This window comes from Entelurus aequoreus, linkage group LG14 (assembly GCF_033978785.1).
Source record: "Entelurus aequoreus isolate RoL-2023_Sb linkage group LG14, RoL_Eaeq_v1.1, whole genome shotgun sequence".
Classification (NCBI taxonomy): domain Eukaryota; kingdom Metazoa; phylum Chordata; class Actinopteri; order Syngnathiformes; family Syngnathidae; genus Entelurus; species Entelurus aequoreus.
In genome coordinates this window covers 32037791-32061934 of record NC_084744.1, presented here as the reverse complement: position 1 = coordinate 32061934, position 24144 = coordinate 32037791, and the positions used below count along the sequence as shown (strand labels likewise).

General features: G+C 41.3%; 2 protein-coding genes across 2 annotated transcripts in view; both read right to left on the bottom strand.

Moving 5' to 3' along the window:
• LOC133664756 (cadherin-12-like) overlaps positions 1–24144 on the bottom strand; it is a 224916-nt gene that overhangs the window by 112228 nt on the left and 88544 nt on the right. The window lies entirely within an intron of this gene.
• The window catches only part of LOC133664753 (gastrula zinc finger protein XlCGF8.2DB-like), a 49549-nt gene continuing 30196 nt past the window's right edge, over positions 4792–24144 (bottom strand). The window contains exon 4 of the mRNA XM_062069648.1: positions 4792–7926. Within this exon, the coding sequence (XP_061925632.1) occupies positions 7882–7926 (45 nt within the window). The 3' untranslated portion in view covers positions 4792–7881. The remainder of the gene's footprint in view (positions 7927–24144) is intronic.

The following is a 24144-nucleotide window of genomic DNA, read 5'->3' as shown; positions in this document are numbered from 1 at the left end:
TTGTGTGATGTACTATACTGTAAGTGTGTTCATGCTCGAAATAAACTAAAAAAAAAAGGAAGAAAGAAAGAGTCTATCAGAAGATGAAATAAATAATAAACCAAATTACAGGATGTTATTAATGTAATTTCCATAAAATAGGTAGACTGATCAACCCTTCTGCATCATGACACGTATACAGTAGAGAAGCAGTGATGTGAATACAAGTACAACACATCATGTACATAGGATCAAAAGCATTTATTGGGGTAGGAATGTCACATGTTACACCAACAACATTTTTAACAATCAAAGCATGATCTTAAGAATCCACATTTTGTATCATTGACATCGCTAATAACACGGAAATGCTGCCACTGTCTGAACAAGGAAGTCAAGTGAAGTGAATTATATTTATATAGCGCTTTTCTCTAGTGACTCAAAGCGCTTTACATAGTGAAACCCAATATCTAAGTTACATTTTTAAACCAGTGTGGGTGGCACTGGGAGCAGGTGGGTAAAGTGTCTTGCCCAAGGACACAACGGCAGTTGACTAGGTTGGCAAAAGCGGGAATCGAGCCTGGAACCCTTCAATTTGCTGGCACGGCCACTCTACCGACCGAGCTATACCGCCCCGAACAGAGCTCCGCCCAATGCGCTCTCCCGCGGCAGGGGATACAGATAATTTTAGGGATACAGAATTCCGCACGACACCGGCAAATATAAACAATATAAAACACAGACGGAACGAGATTATGTGTTAAAAAAAAAAAATTTTGACACTGAGAAGGCAGGGTTGGTAAAAAAAAATTTTAAAAATCCGGAAATGCGAATCCTTTTTTATTTCAATTCGTAAAAATACATTAAAAAATGCGATAACGCCAACAGTGATACTTATTGTTTATAAATAAATACACCAGTGGCGTGCAGTCACTAGAGGCAGGGGAGGCGGGGCCTCACCTGCCATCATGGAAAGAAAAAAAATGTAAAAAGAAAAAAAAATTAATTAAATTATTATATGTATCCAGTGATTATACTAAAGTTATTTTCCATTTAACTTCACCAGTTTTAGTTTATTTTTATTTTCACATTTGCCGTTCAAATACTGAGAAGAGACGGTGCGGTGACCAGCAGCCAGTTGAGGCACGTCACTGCGTTGTGCCTCAACATGGATTGTGCACAATGACTCGGCTAACTGCTGAGCTGCTGTGCAGTGAGACTGTATTGCTATATGAATTATATCAGCTAACTAAACTATGGCATAGTTTAGTTAGCTGAGGTATATAATGTACAGTGTATTTTGTCAAAAACTGTATGTGCGTAACGTATTTCTTGTGCTGAGCATTCATAAATCTGCTGCAAAAGACGTACTGGTTGAGGCTCGCAGTAATCCGGTCTCCTGGTGGTAGAGGGCGGTAGTGATCCCAGAGATCATTCCTCGGCCGCAGAAGAAGAAAAAAAAAAGTTTGCAGCGATTGTTTATTTCTTCCCGCCTGGACTTTCATTAAAAACATGGAGGATTACATATGTAAAATAAAACAGTTTTCTAAACTGGACTTTCAATCGAAGCAGGAGGTAATAATTAAAGGTAGACCAACGCCGGAGCTAAAAGGTTTGCTTTTGACTGCGGGACAGAAGACCCGTTCTTTTCAAACGTCGTGGTACACACGCAAAGGCTGGCTGTGTGGATGTCCAGCAAGAAAGGTAAGACCATAATAATGTGTTTTTTTTATCAAATGTGCTTTTTTGTGTGCTACAGTTGTGTAAAGAATGCTGGTATGAGCTTTTAAACATAACCCGTTAACTGCTGCCAATCACATGGTGAATAAGATACTATTTAGGGTTCATATGTTTGTAAATCTGACTGTGATGATGCAGTGCCTCACCAGACATTAACCTCACCGCACGCCACTGAAATATACATGTATATATACATATATACAGTATGTATTAGGGCTGTGAATCTTTGGCTGTCCCACGATTCGATTCAAAATCGATTCTTGGGGTCACGATTCGATTCAAAATTGTTTTTTTTTTTCAATTCAACACGATTCTCTATTCAAAAACTGTTTTTTTGGGTTTTTTTTTTAATGAAAACAATACACAACAATACCATAATAATGCAATATAATTTCAAAACCAAACCCAACCCAGCAACATTCAGAATAGCAATAAACAGAGCAATTGAGGACACACAAACATGACACGGAACAATCTAAAAGTAGTGAGACAAAAATGAATATTATCAACAACAGTATCAATATTAGTAACAATTTCAACATAGCAGTGATTAAAAATCCCTCATTGATATTATCATTACAAACATTAAAAAAAAAAAAAAAAAGAATAGTGTCACAGTGGCTTACACTTGTATCACATCTCATAAACTTGACAACACACTGTGTCCAATATTTTCCACAATGATATAATAAGTCATATTTTAGGTTCATTTAATAGTTAAAACAAATTTAAATAATGGATCCCATATTCCAATATATGACTCATTATCTAAACTAAATGCAGTTTTTTCTACTGATATCATCTCCATAGCTTGTGTGTACCAGTCAGTATCAGTTGGACTATCAACATTTATCCATTTTTGTAATATTACCCTTTTTATTATGCATATTGAAAGAAATGCATTTTTACTCTTTGATGACACGTTACTAAATTGATGGAGATCCCCAAGAATACACGTTTGCAGTGTCATTGGGATGTTTATATTAAGGACTGTGATTGCTTCTTTTGTTGTTTTCAACCATAACTCTTTTATTCTCTGACATTCCCACAATAAATGAACAAGTTCCCTCACTTCATACATAACTTGTTATCTACTACACCAATTTTATACAGCTGAGAAGATGTAAAATACAATCTATTCAATATCTTAAATTGAGTCAGTTTATCTTTAATGCTTCTAAAGGGCTTATTGGCATTTTTCCAAATATCATTCCATGACATGTCTCTTTCATCTAAAATGATTAAGTCCATCATCCATTTCCGAACACATGCATTATTTGCTTTTGTAGTGTGGTGTTCATTTATTATTCCATAAAATAGTTTAATTCATTTCCTAAATGTATCTTGATTAAAAAGTGCATCTTCCAGTTCATGGCCATTTAAAGACATACTTTCAGAGGATATGCATTTATTTACAGCGTGTTTTAAAGAGATAAAATTTAAAAAACGATTTCTGGGTACATTATATGGATCAACTAAATCATTGAACGGTTTAAAAGAGTTTTTATTAATAATATGATGAGGTTTAGTAATACCTCGGTCTTTCCATGTTGTCCATTTAACCACATTTTTATTAATTATGATATTAGGATTGTACCAAAGCTGTTGATTTACAGATGTCATTGACTTGATTCCTAGTATTTTCTGACACAGTTTTAGAATGTTAAAGGTGCCTTCTATTGGGCAATTCAATTCATTAGGTATTTTTTTAATATAATATAAACTCCCCACATCAATGTCCAAATTCATTAACATATTTTTTTCTATGTTGATCCAGTCCTTATCTGCAGAAGAATGAAATAAGTGGCTTGCTTGTTCACAACCGAAGGAGATATAATAATGTAAGAAGTTTGGTAATTGTATTCCTCCTTCATCTTGTGTACAAGAGTACAGAAGTAGGAACTGGCTTTCTTTCCACACCATATAAAATGTGATATCATTGTATGTATTTTCTTAAACCAACTTTTATTAACTAGGACAGGCATCATTTTCAGTATATAATTAACCGCTGGCAGTATACTTATTTTTACTATGTTCACCCGACCCCAAAGTGATATTTGGAGACGTGACCAGCGTTACATTTTGGATTCTATCTTATTTTTTAAAATGTTTAAGATTTAAATCTCTGCTTGTATAAAGGTTTGGTGTAATGTGTAGTCCTAGATATATGATTTCTGCCTCTTTCCATTTAATTTTGGAGTTCTGAACTTGTGATTTCTTGCAGTGTTTATTAAGTGGTAATATTTCACATTTGTCCCAATTGACTTTATACCCTGATAAACAGCCATATTCAGTGATGACATCATTGATATAGTGAAGTGAGGAGTTAACATGTGACAGGTAGAGAATTGTGTCGTCACAATACATCGATAGCTTATTATACTGAGAGCCAATTTTTATACCATGAATATTATTTTCACTTCTTATTTTTGCAGCTAAGGGTTCAATAACCAAATCAAATAATAATCCAGATGCAGGACATCCCTGTTTTACTCCTCTTTTTAACGAAAAAGGTTCTGAAATATGATTATTGGTTTTGACTGATGCCATGGGCCTTGTATAAAGCATCTTTATCCATTGTATAAAATTATCTCCAAATCAGCAGAGTAGTAGATTTCTGTAAAAAGCTTTTATAATTGTAAAGGACAATGTTTTATCAACTGATTGCAATAATGTAAATTTGTTTGAACTATTAAATGAACCAAAAATATGACTTATCTTATCTTTGTGAAAATATTGGACACAGTGTGTTGTCAAGCTTATGAGATGCGATGCAAGTGTAAGCCACTGTGACACTATTGTTCTTTTTAATTTTTTTTTATAAATGTCTAATGATAATATCAATGAGGGATTTTTAATCGCTGCTATGTTGAAATTGTAACTAATATTGATACTGTTGTTGATAATATTCATTTTTGTTTCACTACTTTTGGTTTGTTCTGTGTCGTGTTTGTGTCTCCTCTCAATTGCTCTGTCTATTGACGTTCTGAGTGTTCCTGGGTCGGGTTTGGTTTTGGAATTGGATTGCATTGTTATGGTATTGCTGTGTATTGTTTTGTTGGATTGAATAATTTAAAAAATAAAATAAAATAAAATAAAAATTATAAATAATAAAAAATAAAACAATCGATTTTTTAAAAATGAGAATCGATTCTGAATCGCACAGCGTGAGAATCGCGATTCGAATTCGAATCGATTGTTTCCCACACCCCTAGTATGTATATATATATATATGCTTGCCATGAAATTAAATTTAATAGATCATTTAAGAATAACATAGCCTATTAGCATAATAACAGTGTCTGATTGTCTAATATCACTTTTATCATCTTACTCAAGACTTACGAACACAACATTACAAGTTTTATTGTCCTGACATAGCAGATAATGTTAAAACAACGTCTAAAAGGCAAACACGTATCCATGAAAGTATGTACAAGCTGCTGATGGTGTGTATGACAAAGAAACAGCTGGAAGGAGATACCGTAGAAGTCCAGTCTCTAAGGTTAATACTGTACATTGTTATGGTTACGTGCGGTGGTTCACTTTACTTTACGTCAACAAAGTCAATACTTAAAAACAAGGTAGAAATAGTGCAGCTGGGAAGTGTATAGGAAACTTGCCATTACAAGCACAAGCGAAACAACGATCACTAAGCAAGGGCAAGCAATGATCCAGCACTGACAAAAGGGCGGGGCTGGCATAAAAAGAAGCCTGACTGGCAACTTGGAACAGGTGTGCTGTCTCAAAGATTCAGAGCATTATTCATGAAAAACAGATATCTTATTCTACAAGGTCACATGCAAAGGATACAGCGCTGGTTTAAAATTGCTAGTACAAACAAAAATGTCTATCGTACAAAAGTGTTGTGTACGGGGGAGTATACGGCACAGACCACAAGGGGGCGTAGTATTTAACTCTATGATGTATTATATATATATATACACAGACTATATACGTATATAATAACAAGCAATAATCAAAATGAACGAGAGAATGGAGTGTGACTAGATCCAAAGTGTGTATGGTGTGTGACTATGTGTGGAGATTAGCTGTTGAGTGTGACCGGTAGTGTTGAGCGAGAGGCGGAAGATCAGGAGGGACAAGGCAGAGCTCGGAGGTCCGTGAGCAGGCAGGAAGTCGGGGCGCTATAGCGGGGCGAAGAAGGTCCGTGTCCAAGCGGGAGGTCGAGATCTGAGAGACAGTCAGGGAAGCAGAGGAAACGCGGGGTGAGACGAGGCGCACAGCTCGAAACTCGGGAACGAAGGGGTAGTGTACTCGAACAGAAGACTACGTTCCGGCCCGGAGTAGCAGGTTGTGCAGGCTTTTGAAGGCAGGACCTCTGATCAACTTCAGGTGTGCCGATTGCCGGAGATTGACTGCAGCTGCCGGCTGCAGCAGGACTGACACGCGCAGGTGCGCTCTTGGAGGCGCAATCAGCAGAGCACACAGATGAGGGCGCCCGGGCCGTGACAAAAAGGTGTGCATAATTAACCCCCAAAATGGATTAACTCGCTGGAATATAAAGACAATATAACATACATCCATAAACGTGGATGCATATGCAAAAGTGCAATATATTTATCTGTACAGTAATCTATTTATTTATATCTGCACCTTATTGCTCTTTTATCCTGCACTACCACAAGCTAATGCAACCAAACTGCGTTCTTATCTGTGCTGTAAAGTTCAAATTTGAATGACAATAAAAGGAAGTCTAAGTCTAATAAATATAAACTGTGGTGTGGATGTTGTTTTCCAGGATGTGTAACTAAGAAACATATTTTCATGTTTGCCATTGAAGTAATTGAAAAGTAAATAAAAATAACTATGTTTGATAGTCAGGCAGGTAGTTTGCATCATAACAAAATAAAACAAAAGTCTGGTTGGACATCAGTGCAACTTTCAGGACATGTCAGAAATGGGATAAGGAACAAGTGATTACATTTCGGTGTTGGTCCTGATCAACATCCGGATCCTGGTGGAGGTCTGCGGAGCGCTTTTCTATTTTACTGCCGCTGTTCTCACCAGCACACTTGTGTTTGCTGAGTTGGTACTCATGAGAGAATTTTTTATCACACACACTGCAACTCAACACTTTCCCCCCAGTGTGTATTCTCGTGTGATGATTCAAACTGCTCTTCCTTGTAAAACATAAACCACAGGTTGTACAGGAGAAAGGTTTTTCTCCAGTGTGCATTCTCATGTGGTTTTTCAAATAATCACCTCGGCCAAAATTTGAATTACACACAGAACAGGAAAAAGGTTTTTCTCCAGTGTGCGTTCTTGTGTGCTCTTTCAATCGGTCCCTCCTGAAAAAACATAAACCACAGATTGAGCAGGGAAAAGGTTTTTCTCCGGTGTGTCTTCTTGTGTGCTCTTTCAATCGGTCCTTCCTTGAAAAACACATGCCACAGGTTGCGCAGGGAAACGGTTTTTCTCCCGTGTGTGTTGTCATATGTTTATTCAAACTGTCCTTTTTAACGAAACCTGCCCCACACACCGAACAGAAAAATCGTTTCACTCCAGGGTGTCTTCTCATGTGTCTTTTCAAACTTTCACTCCGTGTGAAAGATTCGTCACACACTGAACAACAAAAAGGTTTCTCTTGAGTGTGTATTCTTGCGTGTTTTATCAGGTCTGCTTTTATGCTGAATACTTGATTACACGCCAAGCACAGAAATGGTTTCTCTCCAGTGTGATTTTTCATGTGTCTATTTAGAGACTTTTTGAGGCCAAAACTTTTGTCACAGTGAGAACATTTCAAGTGAGTGTTGTCAGGGTCCCATGTCTTATCATCTGTAGAGTCTTCATCATCAGTGTCAGGAGAGTGTGACATTGTGTCCTCACTATCTGATAGTGGAGCTACGAGCTGGTCTGCTTGTGATCCTCCACAGTGGTCTCCATCAGCTTCTGTTGTCATGTGTTGTGTTGAGCTGCTGCTTGGAGGCTCCGCCTCTCTCTTCTCCTCACTTTCACCTTCGACCTCATCGTCTTCACTCTTCACAGGGACACCAGTCACTGGGAACCCCACCAGTCCTTCAATATGCTCGCCCTCCTGACTGATGTTGTGTTCCTCTTCTTCTTCTTTAATATATTGGGGCTGTGGTACCTCCTCTTCATTGTTAATGTTTGGGGGATGTGGTACCTCCTCTTCATTGTTTATGCAGAAGAGTGGTGGTTCTTCCTCCTGCTCATCATCGACGTCTGCGGAACACGAGAAGACAAACACAAGCTTTAGAAAAGGCCAGTTTTGCTTAGTCACATGAGACATTGTCCAGCACCAACATACAGTCGCGATCAAAAGGTGCAGAAACACAAAAGAAGAATGCCTGTGGGATGCAGAAACTGGCAGAGAAATTTTCCGTGCAACGTTCATATTGTTGTTACTCAGCCAGCGTTTGTGGGTCTGATGCACCTGTTGCATTTTGTGGCTTTTAATGCCTCACAATCAAACACTTTTATGTTAAAATACTGAACAGATGTTTATTGGGATAAGGTAAACATCTGTTCAGTATTTTAACATAAAAGTGTTTGATTGTGAGGCATTAAAAGCCACAAAATGCAACGGGTTCATCAGACCCACAAACGCTGGCTGAGTAACAACAATATGAACATTACACAAGGGTTAAGAAACCATCCCATATGTGATGTCTGTAGGAGTGTTTTCATGCATATTTGTACGTGCTATCGCAATGTAATGAAGCTAGCATCATTAGCTAATATGCCAACACATTTACGAGCGCCTGTGTTAGTATTATTAACTTACAATGGCATTCTTTTTGTATTGTGTCAGTTTCACAAATTCCTCAGTAAATTCGCCAAAACGTCACCGTGTTGTTGAGTCCGTTTAGCTGATTGGAGAGCTAGCTTGCGCAGCTAGTGGATCCATGACGATGACTTCTGTTTTGTTTAATCTGCCGTTTTACTGCCCTGTTACAGGCACTAAGGTATGTAAATAGACATTTACAAAATATTTATGTGTAAATAACTCATTTCACAACGAATATGTCTGTGGTTTATAGTCCGGTGCAGCTAATATATGGGAACAAATATTTTCTTCTAAAATCTAATGGGTGTTGCTTACATACCGGCACGCTATATAGTCCGGAAAATACGGTAATTATGCATATGAAATAAAGATATTTGTTGTCATCAAGATGGCGGCGCTTCACGGCGGCAGCTTCTTGCATGCGCTCTTGGAAATGTAGACCGATTTGGCAAAAATACCCGTCAATTCAGTCAATTTCATGGCTGGCTCACAGCGTGTTCACTCTGTGATCACTTACGACCGACTTACGATTCTGGATGTGGAGAGATCGGGCCATTTTGGGCTGAAAGATGCGTGTATGGTGGACCTACTCGCTAGCTTGGGAATTCTTCGCGAGCTACATCCAGCAGTGGCCTTTGAAGCAGCGGCGTCCACTACCAGCGGAGACTGTCAACGAAAGAGACGTAAGCGGTGCGCTCGGAAGCAGAAGCGGGGATGTCGGGCGGGGCTAACAACAAAGCTAAAGGCGTTGTTGTTAGCGGGGCTAACGAAAAAGCTAAAAGCTAATCCTCAAAGAAGCGCTAATAAGGAGTCTGTTAAGCTAGAACTAGCCAATGCCAGGCTGGATAATCCCTGCACACATAGCAATTCTCTTAGAATAATATACAACTCACATAATGTTTTTTCTGCGTCAGAGGTGGACATGCATTTTACTGAGGTGGCAAACAATCTAAAAATTCCTGTCATATCAATTCCTAGATATGGTCGAAATTATTTAAAGTGCACTACGCATAATAAACGTAACATTATTAATATTGCTACTACGGATACTTTCAACAAAAACTCCTCAAAACAGCCCACTACCTATAATATGGGCTTTTTAAACATAAGATCATTGTCTTCCAAAACGTTATTAGTTAATGAAGTCATTAGAGACAACAATCTTGATGTCGTTGGTCTAGCCGAGACCTGGCTCAAACCAGACAAATTTTTTGTGCTGGGTGAGGCGTCTCCTCCTGGCTATACGGGAACGCATATTGCCCGTCCCATTAAAAGGGGCGGGGGTGTTGCACTAATATACAACAAAAACTTTAGCCTTACCTCGGACCTAAATAATAAATATAACTCGTTTGAGGTGCTTACTATGAGGTTTGTCACACCGCTGCCTCTGCACCTGACTGTCATCTACCGCCCCCCAGGGCCCTATTCAGACTTTATCAATGAATTTTCAGAGTTCGTTGCTGATCTAGTGACGCACGCCGACAATATAATCATAATGGGAGACTTTAACATCCATATGAATACCCCATCGGACCCTCCATGCGTGGCGCTCCAGACTATAATTGATAGCTGTGGTCTTACACAAATAATAAATGAACCCACGCATCGCAATGGTAATACGATAGATCTAGTGCTTGTCAGGGGTGTCACCACCTCCAAAGTTACGATACTCCCGTACACTAAAGTAATGTCCGATCATTACCTTATAAAATTCGAAATTCTGACTCATTGTCAACAAACTAATAATAATAATAATAACTACTATAGCAGCCGCAACATTAATGCTGCCACAACGACGACTCTTACTGACCTACTGCCTTCGGTAATGGCACCATTCCCAAATTATGTGGGTTCTATTGATAACCTCACTAACAACTTTAACGACGCACTGCGCGACACCATTGATAGTGTAGCACCGCTAAAGCTAAAAAGGGCCCCTAAAAGGCGTACCCCATGGTTTACAGAAGAAACTAAAGCCCAAAAATTATCATGTAGAAAGCTGGAACGCAAATGGCGTGCGACTAAACTTGAGGTTTTCCATCAAGCATGGAGTGATAGTTTAATAACTTATAAACGCATGCTTACCTCAGCTAAAGCTAAATATTACTCAAATCTCATCCACCTCAACAAAAATGACCCTAAATTTTTGTTTAGTACAGTAGCATCGCTAACCCAACAAGGGACTCCTCCCAGTAGCTCCACCCACTCAGCAGATGACTTTATGAATTTCTTTAATAAGAAAATTGAAGTCATTAGAAAAGAGATTAAAGACAATGCATCTCAGCTACAACTGGGTTCTATTAACACAAATACGACTGTATATACGACGGACACTGCCCTCCAAAATAGTTTCTCTCTCTTTGATGAAATAACACTGGAGGAATTGTTAAAATGTGTAAATGGGACAAAACAAACAACATGTTTACTTGACCCAATTCCTGGGAAACTTATCAAGGAGCTTTTTGTATTATTAGGTCCATCAGTGTTAAATATTATAAACTTATCACTTTCCTCTGGCACTGTTCCCCTAGCATTCAAAAAAGCAGTTATTCATTCTCTACTCAAAAGACCTAACCTCGATCCTGACCTCTTGGTAAACTACCGGCCGGTGTCCCACCTTCGTTTATCTCGAAAATCCTCGAAAAAATTGTCGCACAGCAGCTAAATGAACACTTAGCGTCTAACAATCTCTGTGAACCTTTTCAATCCGGTTTCAGGGCAAATCACTCTACGGAGACAGCCCTCGCAAAAATGACTAATGATCTATTGCTAACGATGGATTCTGATGAGTCATCTATGTTGCTGCTTCTTGATCTTAGCGCCGCTTTCGATACTGTTGATCATAATATTTTATTAGAGCGTATCAAAACACGTATTGGGATGTCAGACTTAGCCTTGTCTTGGTTTAACTCTTATCTTACTGACAGGATGCAGTGTGTCTCCCATAACAATGTGACCTCGGACTATGTTAAGGTAACGTGCGGAGTTCCCCAGGGTTCGGTTCTTGGCCCTGCACTCTTTAGTATTTACATGCTGCCGCTAGGTGACATCATACGCAAATACGGTATTAGCTTTCACTGTTATGCTGATGACACCCAACTCTACATGCCCCTAAAGCTGACCAACACGCCGGATTGTAGTCAGCTGGAGGCGTGTCTTAATGAAATTAAACAATGGATGTCCGCTAACTTTTTGCAACTCAACGCTAAGAAAACGGAAATGCTGATTATCGGTCCTGCTCAACACCGACATCTATTTAATAATACCCCCTTAACATTTGACAACCAAACAATTAAACAAGGCGACTCGGTAAAGAATCTGGGTATTATCTTCCACCCAACTCTCTCGTTTGAGTCACACATTAAGAGTGTTACTAAAACGGCCTTCTTTCATCTCCGTAATATCGCTAAAATTTGTTCCATTTTGTCCACAAGCGATGCTGAGATCATTATCCATGCGTTCGTTACATCTCGTCTCGATTACTGTAATGTTTTGTTTTCGGGCCTCCCTATGTCTAGCATTAAAAGATTACAGATGGTACAAAATGCGGCTGCTAGACTTTTGACAAAAACAAGAAAGTTTGATCATATTACGCCTATACTGGCTCACTTGCACTGGCTTCCTGTGCACCTAAGATGCGACTTTAAGGTTTCACTACTTACGTATAAAATACTACACGGTCAAGCTCCTGCCTATCTTGCCGATTGTATTGTACCATATGTCCCGGCAAGAAAACTGCGTTCAAAGAACTCCGGCTTATTAGTGATTCCCAGAGCCAAAAAAAAGTCTGCGGCCAAAGAGCGTTTTCTATTCGGGCTCCAATACTATGGAATGCCCTCCCGGTAAAAGTTAGAGATGCTACCTCAGTAGAAGCATTTAAGTCTCATCTTAAAACTCATTTGTATACTCTAGCCTTTAAATAGACCCCCCTTTTTTAGACCAGTTGATCTGCCGTTTCTTTTCTTTTCTTTTCTACTCTGCTCCCAACCCGGGGTGGACCGCTAGCCTGTTCATCGGATGGGGACATCTCTACGCTGCTGACCCGTCTCCGCTCGGGATGGTTCCTGCTGGCCCCACCATGGACTGGACTTTCGCTGATGTGTTGGACTTTCACAATATTATGTCAGACCCACTCGACATCCATTGCTTTCGGTCACCCCTAGAGGGGAGGGGTTACCCACATATGCGGTCCTCTCCAAGGTTTCTCATAGTCATTCACATTGACGTCCCACTGGGGTGAGTTTTCCTTGCCCGTATGTGGGTTCTGTACCGAGGATGTCGTTGTGGCTTGTACAGCCCTTTGAGACACTTGTGATTTAGGGCTATATAAATAAATATTGATTGATTGATTGATTGATTGATTGATTGAACAAATACATCACTAAGTAGTTGTCGCATTTAGATGTATTGTCTGGTTATTTCCACGTAGTGATCATGTTGTGGTGGCCGGGTGATGCTTGGAGGATGCTCCGGGTTATCAGTGAGTACTGTAATCTACAGAAGAACAAACTACAGGCTACTATATCGGTTAAAAGGACTGAAAAGGTGACTATCAACTGTTATTTCATGTTTAGAAGGCTCTAATTATAGATAATAATATATATTTCAAAGGTTTTTAACAGTTTTTAATGCTCTATGAAAATATTCAATACACGTAGAAGTTGAGAGACATTTTGACAAAGTGGTGGGGGCGGCAAAGGGTGCTGGTTATGAATATTAACACGTTCGTTAACATACATAAAAATTCTAAAACGTTAACATGAAACCTGATGTAGCACAGACGATAGAGACAAGTATGGGGAGGTTTTGGGGCTGGTAATGAATTATAAAACAGGAATAACATACAAGATATAATTGGACAAACAATGTTTACATCACAATCCAGCACAAACGTATGGAACAAGATTGGGGAGATGTTGACATGGTTTTAGGGGGCTGGTCATGATAAATGAACACGTGAATACAACAACTATAATACAGTCAAACCTGTGTTAGCGGCCAACTGTCTATGGCACTCACAAAGATTTCCCCCGCAGAAAAAAGTAGTGTTGTATACCTTGTCTATAGCAGCCACATTTTACATACCAAAACGTTTTTTTGAACTCCGTATAGCGGCCACCGATATCAAAATTTGCAGGCCTCGAATTTTAACTGTATCACAAGTTGGCCGGGTTGGGGTGTCACAAGCTGGCCGGGTTGTGAAGTCAGAAGTTAGCCGGGTTGTGGTGTCAGATGTTAGCCGGATTGTGGTGTCAATCGTTAGCCGGGTTGGGTTGTCACAAGTTAGCCGGGTTGGGGTGTCACAAGTTAGCCGGGTTGGGGTGTCACAAGTTAGCCGTGTTGGGGTGTCAAAAGTTAGCCGGGTTGTGGTGTCAGAAGTTAGCCGGGTTGTGGTGTCAGAAGTTAGCCAGGTTGTGGTGTCAGAAGTTAGCCGGGTTGTGGTGTCAACCGTTAGCCTGGTTGAGGTGTCAATCGTTAGCCGGGTTGGGGTGTCACAAGTTAGCCGGGTTGGGGTGTCACAAGTTAGCCGGGTTGGGTTGTCAAAAGTTAGCCGGGTTGGGGTGTCAGAAGTTAGTCAGGTTGTGGTGTCAGAAGTTAGCCAGGTTGTGGTGTCAGAAGTTAGCCAGGTTGTGGTGTCAGAAGTTAGCCAGGTTGTGGTGTCAGAAGTTAGCCAGGTTGTGGTGTCAGAAGTTAGCCAGGTTGTGGTGTCAGAAGTTAGCCAGGTTGTGGTGTCAGAAGTTAGCCGGGTTGTGGTGTCAATCGTTAGCCTGGTTGAGGTGTCACAAGTTAGCCGGGTTGGGGTGTCACAAGTTAGCCGGGTTGGGGTGTCACAAGTTAGCCGGGTTGGGGTGTCAAAAGTTAGCCGGGTTGGGGTGTCAAAAGTTAGCCGGGTTGTGGTGTCAGAAGTTAGCCGGGTTGTGATGTCCGAAGTTAGCCGGGTTGTGATGTCCGAAGTTAGCCGGGTTGTGATGTCAGAAGTTAGCCGGGTTGTGGTGTCAGAAGTTAGCCGGGTTGGGTTGTCAGAAGTTATATTTTATTCGTTGGGCTGTCAGAAGTTAGCCGGGTTGGGTTGTCAGAAGTTAGCCGGGTTGGGGTGTCAAAAGTTAGCCGGGTTGTGGTGTCAAAAGTTAGCCGGGTTGTGGTGTCAAAAGTTAGCCGGGTTGTGGTGTCAAAAGTTAGCCGGGTTGTGATGTCAGAAGTTAGCCGGGTTGTGATGTCAGAAGTTAGCCGGGTTGTGGTGTCAGAAGTTAGCCGGGTTGGGTTGTCAGAAGTTATATTTTATTCGTTGGGCTGTCAGAAGTTAGCCGGGTTGGGTTGTCAGAAGTTAGCCGGGTTGGGGTGTCAAAAGTTAGCCGGGTTGGGGTGTCAAAAGTTAGCCGGGTTGGGGTGTCAAAAGTTAGCCGGGTTGTGGTGTCAAAAGTTAGCCGGGTTGTGGTGTCAAAAGTTAGCCGGGTTGTGGTGTCAGAAGTTAGCCGGATTGTGGTGTCAGAAGTTAGCCGGGTTGTGATGTCCGAAGTTAGCTGGGTTGTGATGTCAGAAGTTAGCCGGGTTGTGATGTCAGAAGTTAGCCGGGTTGTGATGTCAGAAGTTAGCCGGGTTGTGATGTCAGAAGTTAGCCGGGTTGTGGTGTCAGAAGTTAGCCGGGTTGGGTTGTCAGAAGTTATATTTTATTCGTTGGGCTGTCAGAAGTTAGCCGGGTTGGGTTGTCAGAAGTTAGCCGGGTTGGGATGTCAAAAGTTAGCCGGGTTGTGGTGTCAGAAGTTAGCCGGGTTGTGATGTCCGAAGTTAGCCGGGTTGTGATGTCCGAAGTTAGCCGGGTTGTGATGTCCGAAGTTAGCCGGGTTGTGATGTCAGAAGTTAGCCGGGTTGTGGTGTCAGAAGTTAGGCGGGTTGTGGTGTCAGAAGTTAGCCGGGTTTGGTTGTCAGAAGTTATATTTTATTCGTTGGGTTGTCAGAAGTTAGCCGGGTTGGGTTGTCAGAAGTTAGCCGGGTTGTGGTGTCAGAAGTTAGCCGGGTTGTGGTGTCAGAAGTTAGCCGGGTTGTGGTGTCAGAAGTTAGCCGGGTTGGGGTGTCAGAAGTTAGCCGGGTTGGGGTGTCAGAAGTTAGCCTGGTTGGGGTGTCAGACGTTAGCTTGGTTGGGGTGTCTAAAAAAATGAATGTTATAGTTTTTTATATTGCCATTGTCATTTAAATATATTTTCACTATCATTTTACTTGTTGTGGTTTATTCGTTATTAACTAACATCCGTTTTTTTAAACTATATTTATAGTTGAGTTTTGGTAGTAAAATAAATACTGGTGTTTTCAAATTAATGAATAATTGTGTAATTAATCGTGATTACAATATCAATTAAAATAATGATGATTATTATTTTTGCCATAATGGTCCAGCCCTAACGGTACCATTTTTAAACAGAGGGTGTAAAACACAATCTATTCCACATGTTTCATTAACTCAACTTTATCTTTCATGCATCTAAAGGATATAAATATCATTCTTTTAAAGGCCTACTGAAATGAATTTTTTTTTATTTAAAAGGGGATAGCAGATCCATTCTATGTGTCATACTTGATCATTTCGCGATATTGCCATATTTTTGCTGAAAGGATTTAGTATAGAACAACGACGATAAAGTTTGCAACTTTTGGTCGCTGATAAAAAAAAGCCTTGCCTATACCGGAAGTAGCGTGACGTCACAGGAGCTAGTATTCCTCACAATTCCCCGTTGTTTACAATGGAGCGAGAGAGATTCGGACCGAGAAAGCGACGATTAGCCCATTAATTTGAGCGAGGATGAAAGATTCGTGGATGAGGAACGTTAAGAGTGAAGAACTAGAGAGGCAGTGCAGGGTGTATCTTTTTTCGCTCTGACCGTAACTTAGGTACAAGGTCTCATTGGATTCCACACTCTCCTTTTTCTATAGTGGATCACAGATTTGTATTTTAAACCACCTCGGATACTATATCCTCTTGAAAATGAGAGTCGAGAACGCGAAATGGACATTCACAGTGACTTTTATCTCCACGACAATACATCAGCGAAGCTCTTTAGCTACTGAGCTAACGTGATAGCATCTGGCTCCAATGCAGATAGAAACAAAATAAATAAACCCCTGACTGGAAGGATAGACAGAAGATCAACAATACTATTAAACCATGTACATGTAACTACACGGTTAATAATTCTCAGCCTGGCAAAGCTTAACAATGCTGTTGCTCACGACGCTGAAGCTAACTTAGCAACCGGACCTCACAGAGCTATGATAAAAACATTAGCGCTCCACCTACACCAGCCAGCCCTCATCTGCTCATCAACAGCCGTGCTCACCTGCGTTCCAGCGATCGACAGCACAACGAAGGACTTCACCCAATCACAGATGCGGTTGGCGGCTAGCATCGGCTAGCGTGTCTGCTATCCAAGTAAGTACTCCTTGTTGTGTTGCTACAGCCAGCCGCTAATACACCGATCCCACCTACAACTTTCTTCTTTGCAATCTCCATTGTTCATTAAACAAATTGCAAAAGATTCACCAACACAGATGTCCAGAATACTGTGGAATTATGAAATGAAAACAGAGCAGTTTGTATGGTGACACATTGGGTACGAATACTTCCGTTGCCGTCGTGACGTCACGCGCATACGTCATCATACATAGACGTTTCCAACCGGAAGTTTAGCGGGAAATTTAAAATTGCACTTTATTGGCATGTGTTGCAATGTTAAGATTTCATCATTGATATATAAACTATCAGACTGCGTGGTCGGTAGTAGTGGCTTTCAGTAGGCCTTTAAGTGTCTTTTTACATCCATCCATCCATTTTCTAACGCTTGTCCCTTTTGGGGTCAAAGGGGGGCAAAAGGCGGGGTACACCATAGAAATTCCATAAAACCTTCAAACTTTTTTCCAATTGTATCCTAATTAAAAATGCATCCCCCAGTTTGTGGCTATTATAAGGCATATTTCCAGAGGATAGCCTGGTTGGGGTGTCACAAGTTAGCCTGGTTGGGGTGTCACAAGTTAGCCGGGTTGAGGTGTCAGAAGTTAGCTTGGTTTTGATGTCATAAGTTAGCCGGGTTGTGGTGGCAGAAGTTAGCCAGGTTGGGTTGTCAGAAGTTATATTTTATTCGTTGGGTTGTCAGACGTTAGTCAGGTTGGGGTGTCAGAAGTTAGCTGGGTTGGGGTGTCAGAAGTTAGCTGGGTTGGGGTGTCAGAAGTTAGCCTGGTCTGGGTGTCAGAAGTTAGCCTGGTTGGGGTGTCAGAAGTTAGCCTGGTTGGGGTGTCAGAAGTTAGCCTGGTTAGGGTGTCAGAAGTTAGCCTGGTTGGGGTGTCAGAAGTTAGCTTGGTTGGGGTGTCACAAGTTAGCCGGGTTGAGGTGTCAGAAGTTAGCTTGGTTTTGATGTCATAAGTTAGCCGGGTTGTGGTGGCAGAAGTTGGCCAGGTTGGGTTGTCAGAAGTTATATTTTATTCGTTGGGTTGTCAGAAGTTAGTCGGGTTGGGGTGTCAGAAGTTAGCTGTGTTGGGGTGTCAGAAGTTAGCCTGGTCTGGGTGTCAGAAGTTAACCTGGTCTGGGTGTCAGAAGTTAGCCTGGTTGGGGTGTCACAAGTTAGCCTGGTTGGGGTGTCACAAGTTAGCCGGGTTGAGGTGTCAGAAGTTAGCTTGGTTTTGATGTCATAAGTTAGCCGGGTTGTGGTGGCAGAAGTTAGCCAGGTTGGGTTTTCAGAAGTTATATTTTATTCGTTGGGTTGTCAGAAGTTAGTTGGGTTGGGGTGTCAGAAGTTAGCTGGGTTGGGGTGTCAGAAGTTAGCCTGGTCTGGGTGTCAGAAGTTAGCCTGGTTGGGGTGTCAGAAGTTAGCCTGGTCGGGGTGGCAGAAGTTAGCCTGGTCTGGGTGTCAGAAGTTAGCCTGGTTGGGGTGTCAGAAGTTAGTCTGGTCTGGGTGTCAGAAGTTAGCCTGGTTGGGGTGTCAGAAGTTAGCCTGGTTGGGGTGTCAGAAGTTAGCCTGGTTAGGGTGTCAGAAGTTAGCCTGGTTAGGGTGTCAGAAGTTAGCCTGGTTGGGGTGTCAGAAGTTAGCCTGGTTGGGGTGTCAGAAGTTAGCCTGGTTGGGGTGTCACAAGTTAGCCGGGTTGAGGTGTCAGAAGTTAGCTTGGTTTTGATGTCATAAGTTAGCCGGGTTGTGGTGGCAGAAGTTAGCCAGGTTGGGTTGTCATAAGTTAGCCGGGTTGTGGTGGCAGAAGTTAGCCAGATTGGGTTTTCAGAAGTTATATTTTATTCGTTGGGTTGTCAGAAGTTAGTTGGGTTGGGGTGTCAGAAGTTAGCCTGGTCTGGGTGTCAGAAGTTAGCCTGGTTGGGGTGTCAGAAGTTAGCCTGGTCTGGGTGTCAGAAGTTAGCCTGGTTGGGGTGTCAGAAGTTAGCCTGGTTGGGGTGTCAGAAGTTAGCCTGGTTAGGGTGTCAGAAGTTAGCCTGGTTAGGGTGTCAGAAGTTAGCCTGGTTGGGGTGTCAGAAATGATGTTAGAATTAGCTTTATTATTTGGGTTCAGGGGGCTGTCACGCCAAATTTCTTCCCTCTACAAAAACCTTCCCTCCCCCATTTACTTCCGGGGCTGCGTCCAATAAAATCACAAAGTTGCCGGGGGTCCTTAACCTGCACGCGACTGTCCTGTTTCGCGCCTGAACAAAAAAAAAAAACAATAATCGATTTGTTCAGATTCCAGCAGCTGTCAAAGACGAAGTATCCTTCCAGCGACGGGCAGTCAAAGCCGAAGTGCTATCGATCGCTGTCAATGACGTAAGAGGAAACATGACCACGGAAGTAAATGGGGGAGGGAAGGTTTTTGTAGAGGGAAGAAATTTGGCGTGACAGGGCCCCGTCATGGGCCCCGCCCCCGGCCCCGCTGTGACTTGTTCCACCACTGGTCATTGTGATTATATTATATATTCCAAATGTCATTTTCTTGTTATTAGTCAAATATAAAGTTAGTAAACATGTGAGAGTAAGAAGTCAACAAACCTGTTCTGTGTAACACAACTCGATGTTTCTTGAAAACAGCGTCCAGTAGTTGATTATTCTCCTCTTTTGTTCTAGAAAGTTCCGCCTCGTATTCTGCTATCGTTCTTTCTAACACTACAAATATTTCTTCAGCGGCAGCAGTTAGTCGCAGATCCACCAACGCTCTCAACATTTGTAATGTAGACATTTTCACACAATCACAACACTTTACTCTCACACTTGATCTCTACTTAGCGATGTGTTGATAACTTCTGTGTCTTCTGTTAGCAGCTAACAAGCTAAGCTAACTAGCGAGCTAAGCTAACTAACAAGCAAAGATAGCAGGGAAGCGGCACAGTGCTTCTAGCGCATCGAGACGATTTTATCCTTAAATAAAGAATCAAAGATGTATTTTATACGACGTAAATATTTCAAACTAGAGAACAAATAATAAGACTGACTGCTCATTTATGCCGTATTCCGTTTACCCCGGAAGCTGGGAATGACGTCACAGCCGAGTGGACGAAGAGGCATCTCTATATAAGATATTGCCTGCCTGCTGTTACCATGCTTTTCTTTTCTCTAATATTTATTTGAATAACGATGTGATGTAAAAAAGTGTCTTGTTTCTAAAAAAAATGAATTCAAAGTATGGCAAACAAACCTTTAACGATGGGGTTCAGTGGCGCTCCCGTGCGACATTCTTTGCAATGACAAGAGTGAAAGTGGTAGAAATAGTAGCGATATTACTGACTTATTTGTTTGTTTTTTGTATCTACCCTTCCACATGTTTTATTGTTGTTCCATTTTATCCCTAGATAATCTATTTGTATACAAAACATTAATAAAACATTCAAATATCACATGTCGCCGGGATAGACATCTTCTAAGGGTACGCAGCATGGAGCGCTACTGCCTGCTGGCGCTGACGAGACGCGGGGCCGCCATCTTGGAGTGGTAATCCGCTCCACTCAGTGCAATTCATTTGGCAGGAGCAATGAACTGTCAGCGCATTTAATTCATCTTACCTCACTGAATACCACTGATTGTCACGCGCTTTTTTGTCATACGTGTAGCTATGATAAAGGACACATTTTTTATTATTCACAGTTTGCTAAACATTAATAGAATATTATTATATGCTATAAATGACTAGACGTCCAAGATCAAAACTGGGAATATAATCCCAGAGAAGGGGAACAAAATGGTCAGCTATTTTTAAATTGAAGAAACAATATGATTAGGTTATATACATGCGTATATCCTACATAAACAATGTATGAATACATTAGATATCTTATAGACCATATCTCTGTTGCTGCAGCAGCAGAGAGTTTATTCTGTCTTGACACTTTGTATTGATATTTTGTATTACATTCTTCTGTTAAATGATAATGTTTACAGTGATTGTTTTATATGTATTTTTTATGTATGTCGCTTTGGATAAAAGCGTCTGCCAAATACTTAAACAAAAACATTCTTTTCAGAAAATACAACCAATAGTACGTTAATGTTAAATCTTACTTGTGAACGACCGCAGGGACACAACATTAGGTACACCTGCAGACTGCAGCACGGATTTCATATTTCATTCATTCACAACTCCTCCAACACGAACACCACTGTTCCCGCACTTATAAGTAAAGGTAAGACCATAATAACGTTGTTTTAATTAAATGTGCTTTTTTGTGTGCTACAGTTTGTATGTGTAAAGTTAAAGTTAAGTTAAAGTACCAATGATTGTCACACACACACTAGGTGTGGTGAAATCTGTCCTCTGCATTTGACCCATCCCCTTGATCACCCCCTGGGAGGTGAGGGGAGCAGTGGGCAGCAGCGGTGTCGCGCCCGGGAATCATTTTTGGTGATTCAACCCCCAATTCCAACCCTTGATGCTGAGTGCCAAGCAGGGAAGAATGCTGGTATGAGCTTTTAAACATAACCCGTTAACTGCTGCCAATCAAATGGTGAATAAGATACTCTTTAGGGTTCATATGTTTGTAAATCTGACTGTGATGAAGTCCATGCCTCACCAATCCTGAACCTCACCGCACGTCACTGATAAAAACTGCTGTGGAACTAGTTACAATGTAATATGCCACGGAAATATGTGGGTAACCCCCCCCCCCCTCTCTTTGGTTGGTGTGGCGCTCCCGTCAGGGGTGCATTCTGCTGCCACGCAAACCCTGACAGAACATTTTGAAAATCAAGACTATATTTCCTGCAAATTGGATGCATTTCGACAATATATTTGACATTTAGATTTATTGTCATCTATCAACCCCTTCTGGCTGTCTTTTCCACACTTACATGTCTCATGTAATGTACCACAGAGTTTTTACGAGATCATTTACTATCACTGATAATGTCAGGTCAAATTCTATAACATCTATAACATTCTATACCTCGCCTGTAGCCACGCCCCCTCGGGTAATATATTTCCAGTGTTTTGACCTCTGTTTACAATCCTTCAGGTCCAAAATATACCTTCTCGCTGGCTACTAGGGCTGTGAATCTTTGGGCATCACACGATTCGATTCAGAACCGATTCTCGATTCAAAAGCAATACTTTTTTACTAACATTGGGTGCCAGTTCTATGATTAACTACGTCCCTACATAAAATAGACAAACAGCTTTGATAATACTTTTTATTACGAATTCATTTTGTTTATGTCCTATTTTTATGGATATCTCATTCAAAATACACGCAAGTGATGTTTTGACGTGAAAATTAATGTTAAAAAAACACAATTTCACATAGCCCGAAAATGAGGCTTCAGTGAGTCCAGGGGCCGTATTTATCAAGCTTCTTAGAATTACTCCTAAGAAGTCTGCTAAGAGTTGACTTAAAAGTAAATAAATTATTCGCTGAAAGCTGCACTTAAAAGTTAGTTATCAAGCGTCTTACTCACACTTTCAGCGAAGTGTAGGACTGAATCTTAAGTGTCACACTCAGAGCTGAATTACGACATTACTATGTGCCAGAGGTGTGGACTCGAGTCACATGACTTGGACTTGAGTCAGACTCGAGTCATGAATTTGATGACTTTAGACTCGACTTGACAAAATGTAAAGAGACTTGCAACTCGACTTAGACTTTAACATCAATGACTTGTGACTTCACTTGGACTTGAGCCTTTTGACTTGACATGACTTGCTACTTTCCCCAAAACCTAAAGCTTAAAACGTTATTTGGGAGCCAGGGGCGGATTAAGAAATTTTGGCCCCCTGGGCCTGACATGGTCTTGGCCCCTCAACCCCCCGCGCGTGTGGGCGCACACACACGCACGCACTATGCAAGAAATACTGTATACTGTGAACAGACATGCACACTGTACTGTACAGAAGAGTGCACATACTGCACACACACTATTAGGTATACCACACAGACACTGACAAGCACAGGTTTCACACAGACACAGGGGGAGGGGATAAATGGCCTAAAAATAAACATTTTTGAAAATGATTACGCCCACTTCAGTGATGGTGCATTGGGTCATTTGAGAGATATTATGTATTGGAAGTTGGTAGCTATCATGAAATAAACCCCCCAACCCACCCAAAAAACTAAATCGGACATGATTTTTGCCCCCTTTTCCTCCCTTCTATCATTAAAAATAAAATAATATCTTAGGAAAACACATTGGCATAACGGCAGCTGTGCAGCAAATTGAGGCTCAAAGTCTGTATCTATTTGTGGTTAAGCTTGAGGAGAAGGAGAAAGGTAAAATGATAACATGCATCGGAGAGCACCACAAAGAAAGGTGTAGGCCAGTTCATGGTACAAGGGCTGCATGCAGGTCAAGATAGCCCATTTCCAAGAATGCTATAGTGGCTGGACAGGCACTGGACATGTCCTGAACTCAGTGTCAGACGTGGCTGCCGAATACTTGGATGAAGTGAAGCAGCTGACAGATCTCATGCTGCCCCATCTGAAGACTGTCCTGGCCAGGCAGAGGATGGATGAGGAGACCTTCCCAATGGACCCTGTCAGTGAACAGGCTAGTAACATTGATGGCACCCCTGTGCACAACATTGGGATGGAGAGACAATGTGGCAAGGTGGACTACAAACTGAAGAAGTTGGGCACACTGAACGCAGTCAATAGGTCAATAATTTTACAGAAGAGCCAGGAGCTTCAGAGGTTTCAAGGCAGCAGCACAAGCAAAAAGGGAGGTTGAACTCAACTGGAGTAAATTCATGAAGGCAAAATTCGAGAGTAGGGCAGATGAGAAACAAGAGATGGCTCAAAGAAAGGAGAGTAAGAGACTAGACATGCTGGACACACTGAAATCTTTTGATGGCCCCTTCACGATAGTGGGGAAGTTGAAAAGTTCCTTGTGGATGAAAGTCTGCACAAGAATGCAAAGCTGCAGAGAATGAAGCTTGAGGTTCAGTTTGCCAGAGAAAGCACCAAGCTTCTGCCTAAAGTCAATCCTATCTTCACAATCCAGGTGACACTTCCCAGAAATGGCAAAAGTGCAATTCTCCAAGTCATAATGGATACTTAGAATTTTATGGTGGTGGTAAGTATTCGTGAAAACAGGTAGCCTAACATTAGTGAATGGGTGAATTCTGGAAATAACCTAAAAATCTTACACAGTGCACCTTTAAGCAAGGGGTTTCTTTCGTGCTTTCAATTTTGCAAAATCATCCACCACATC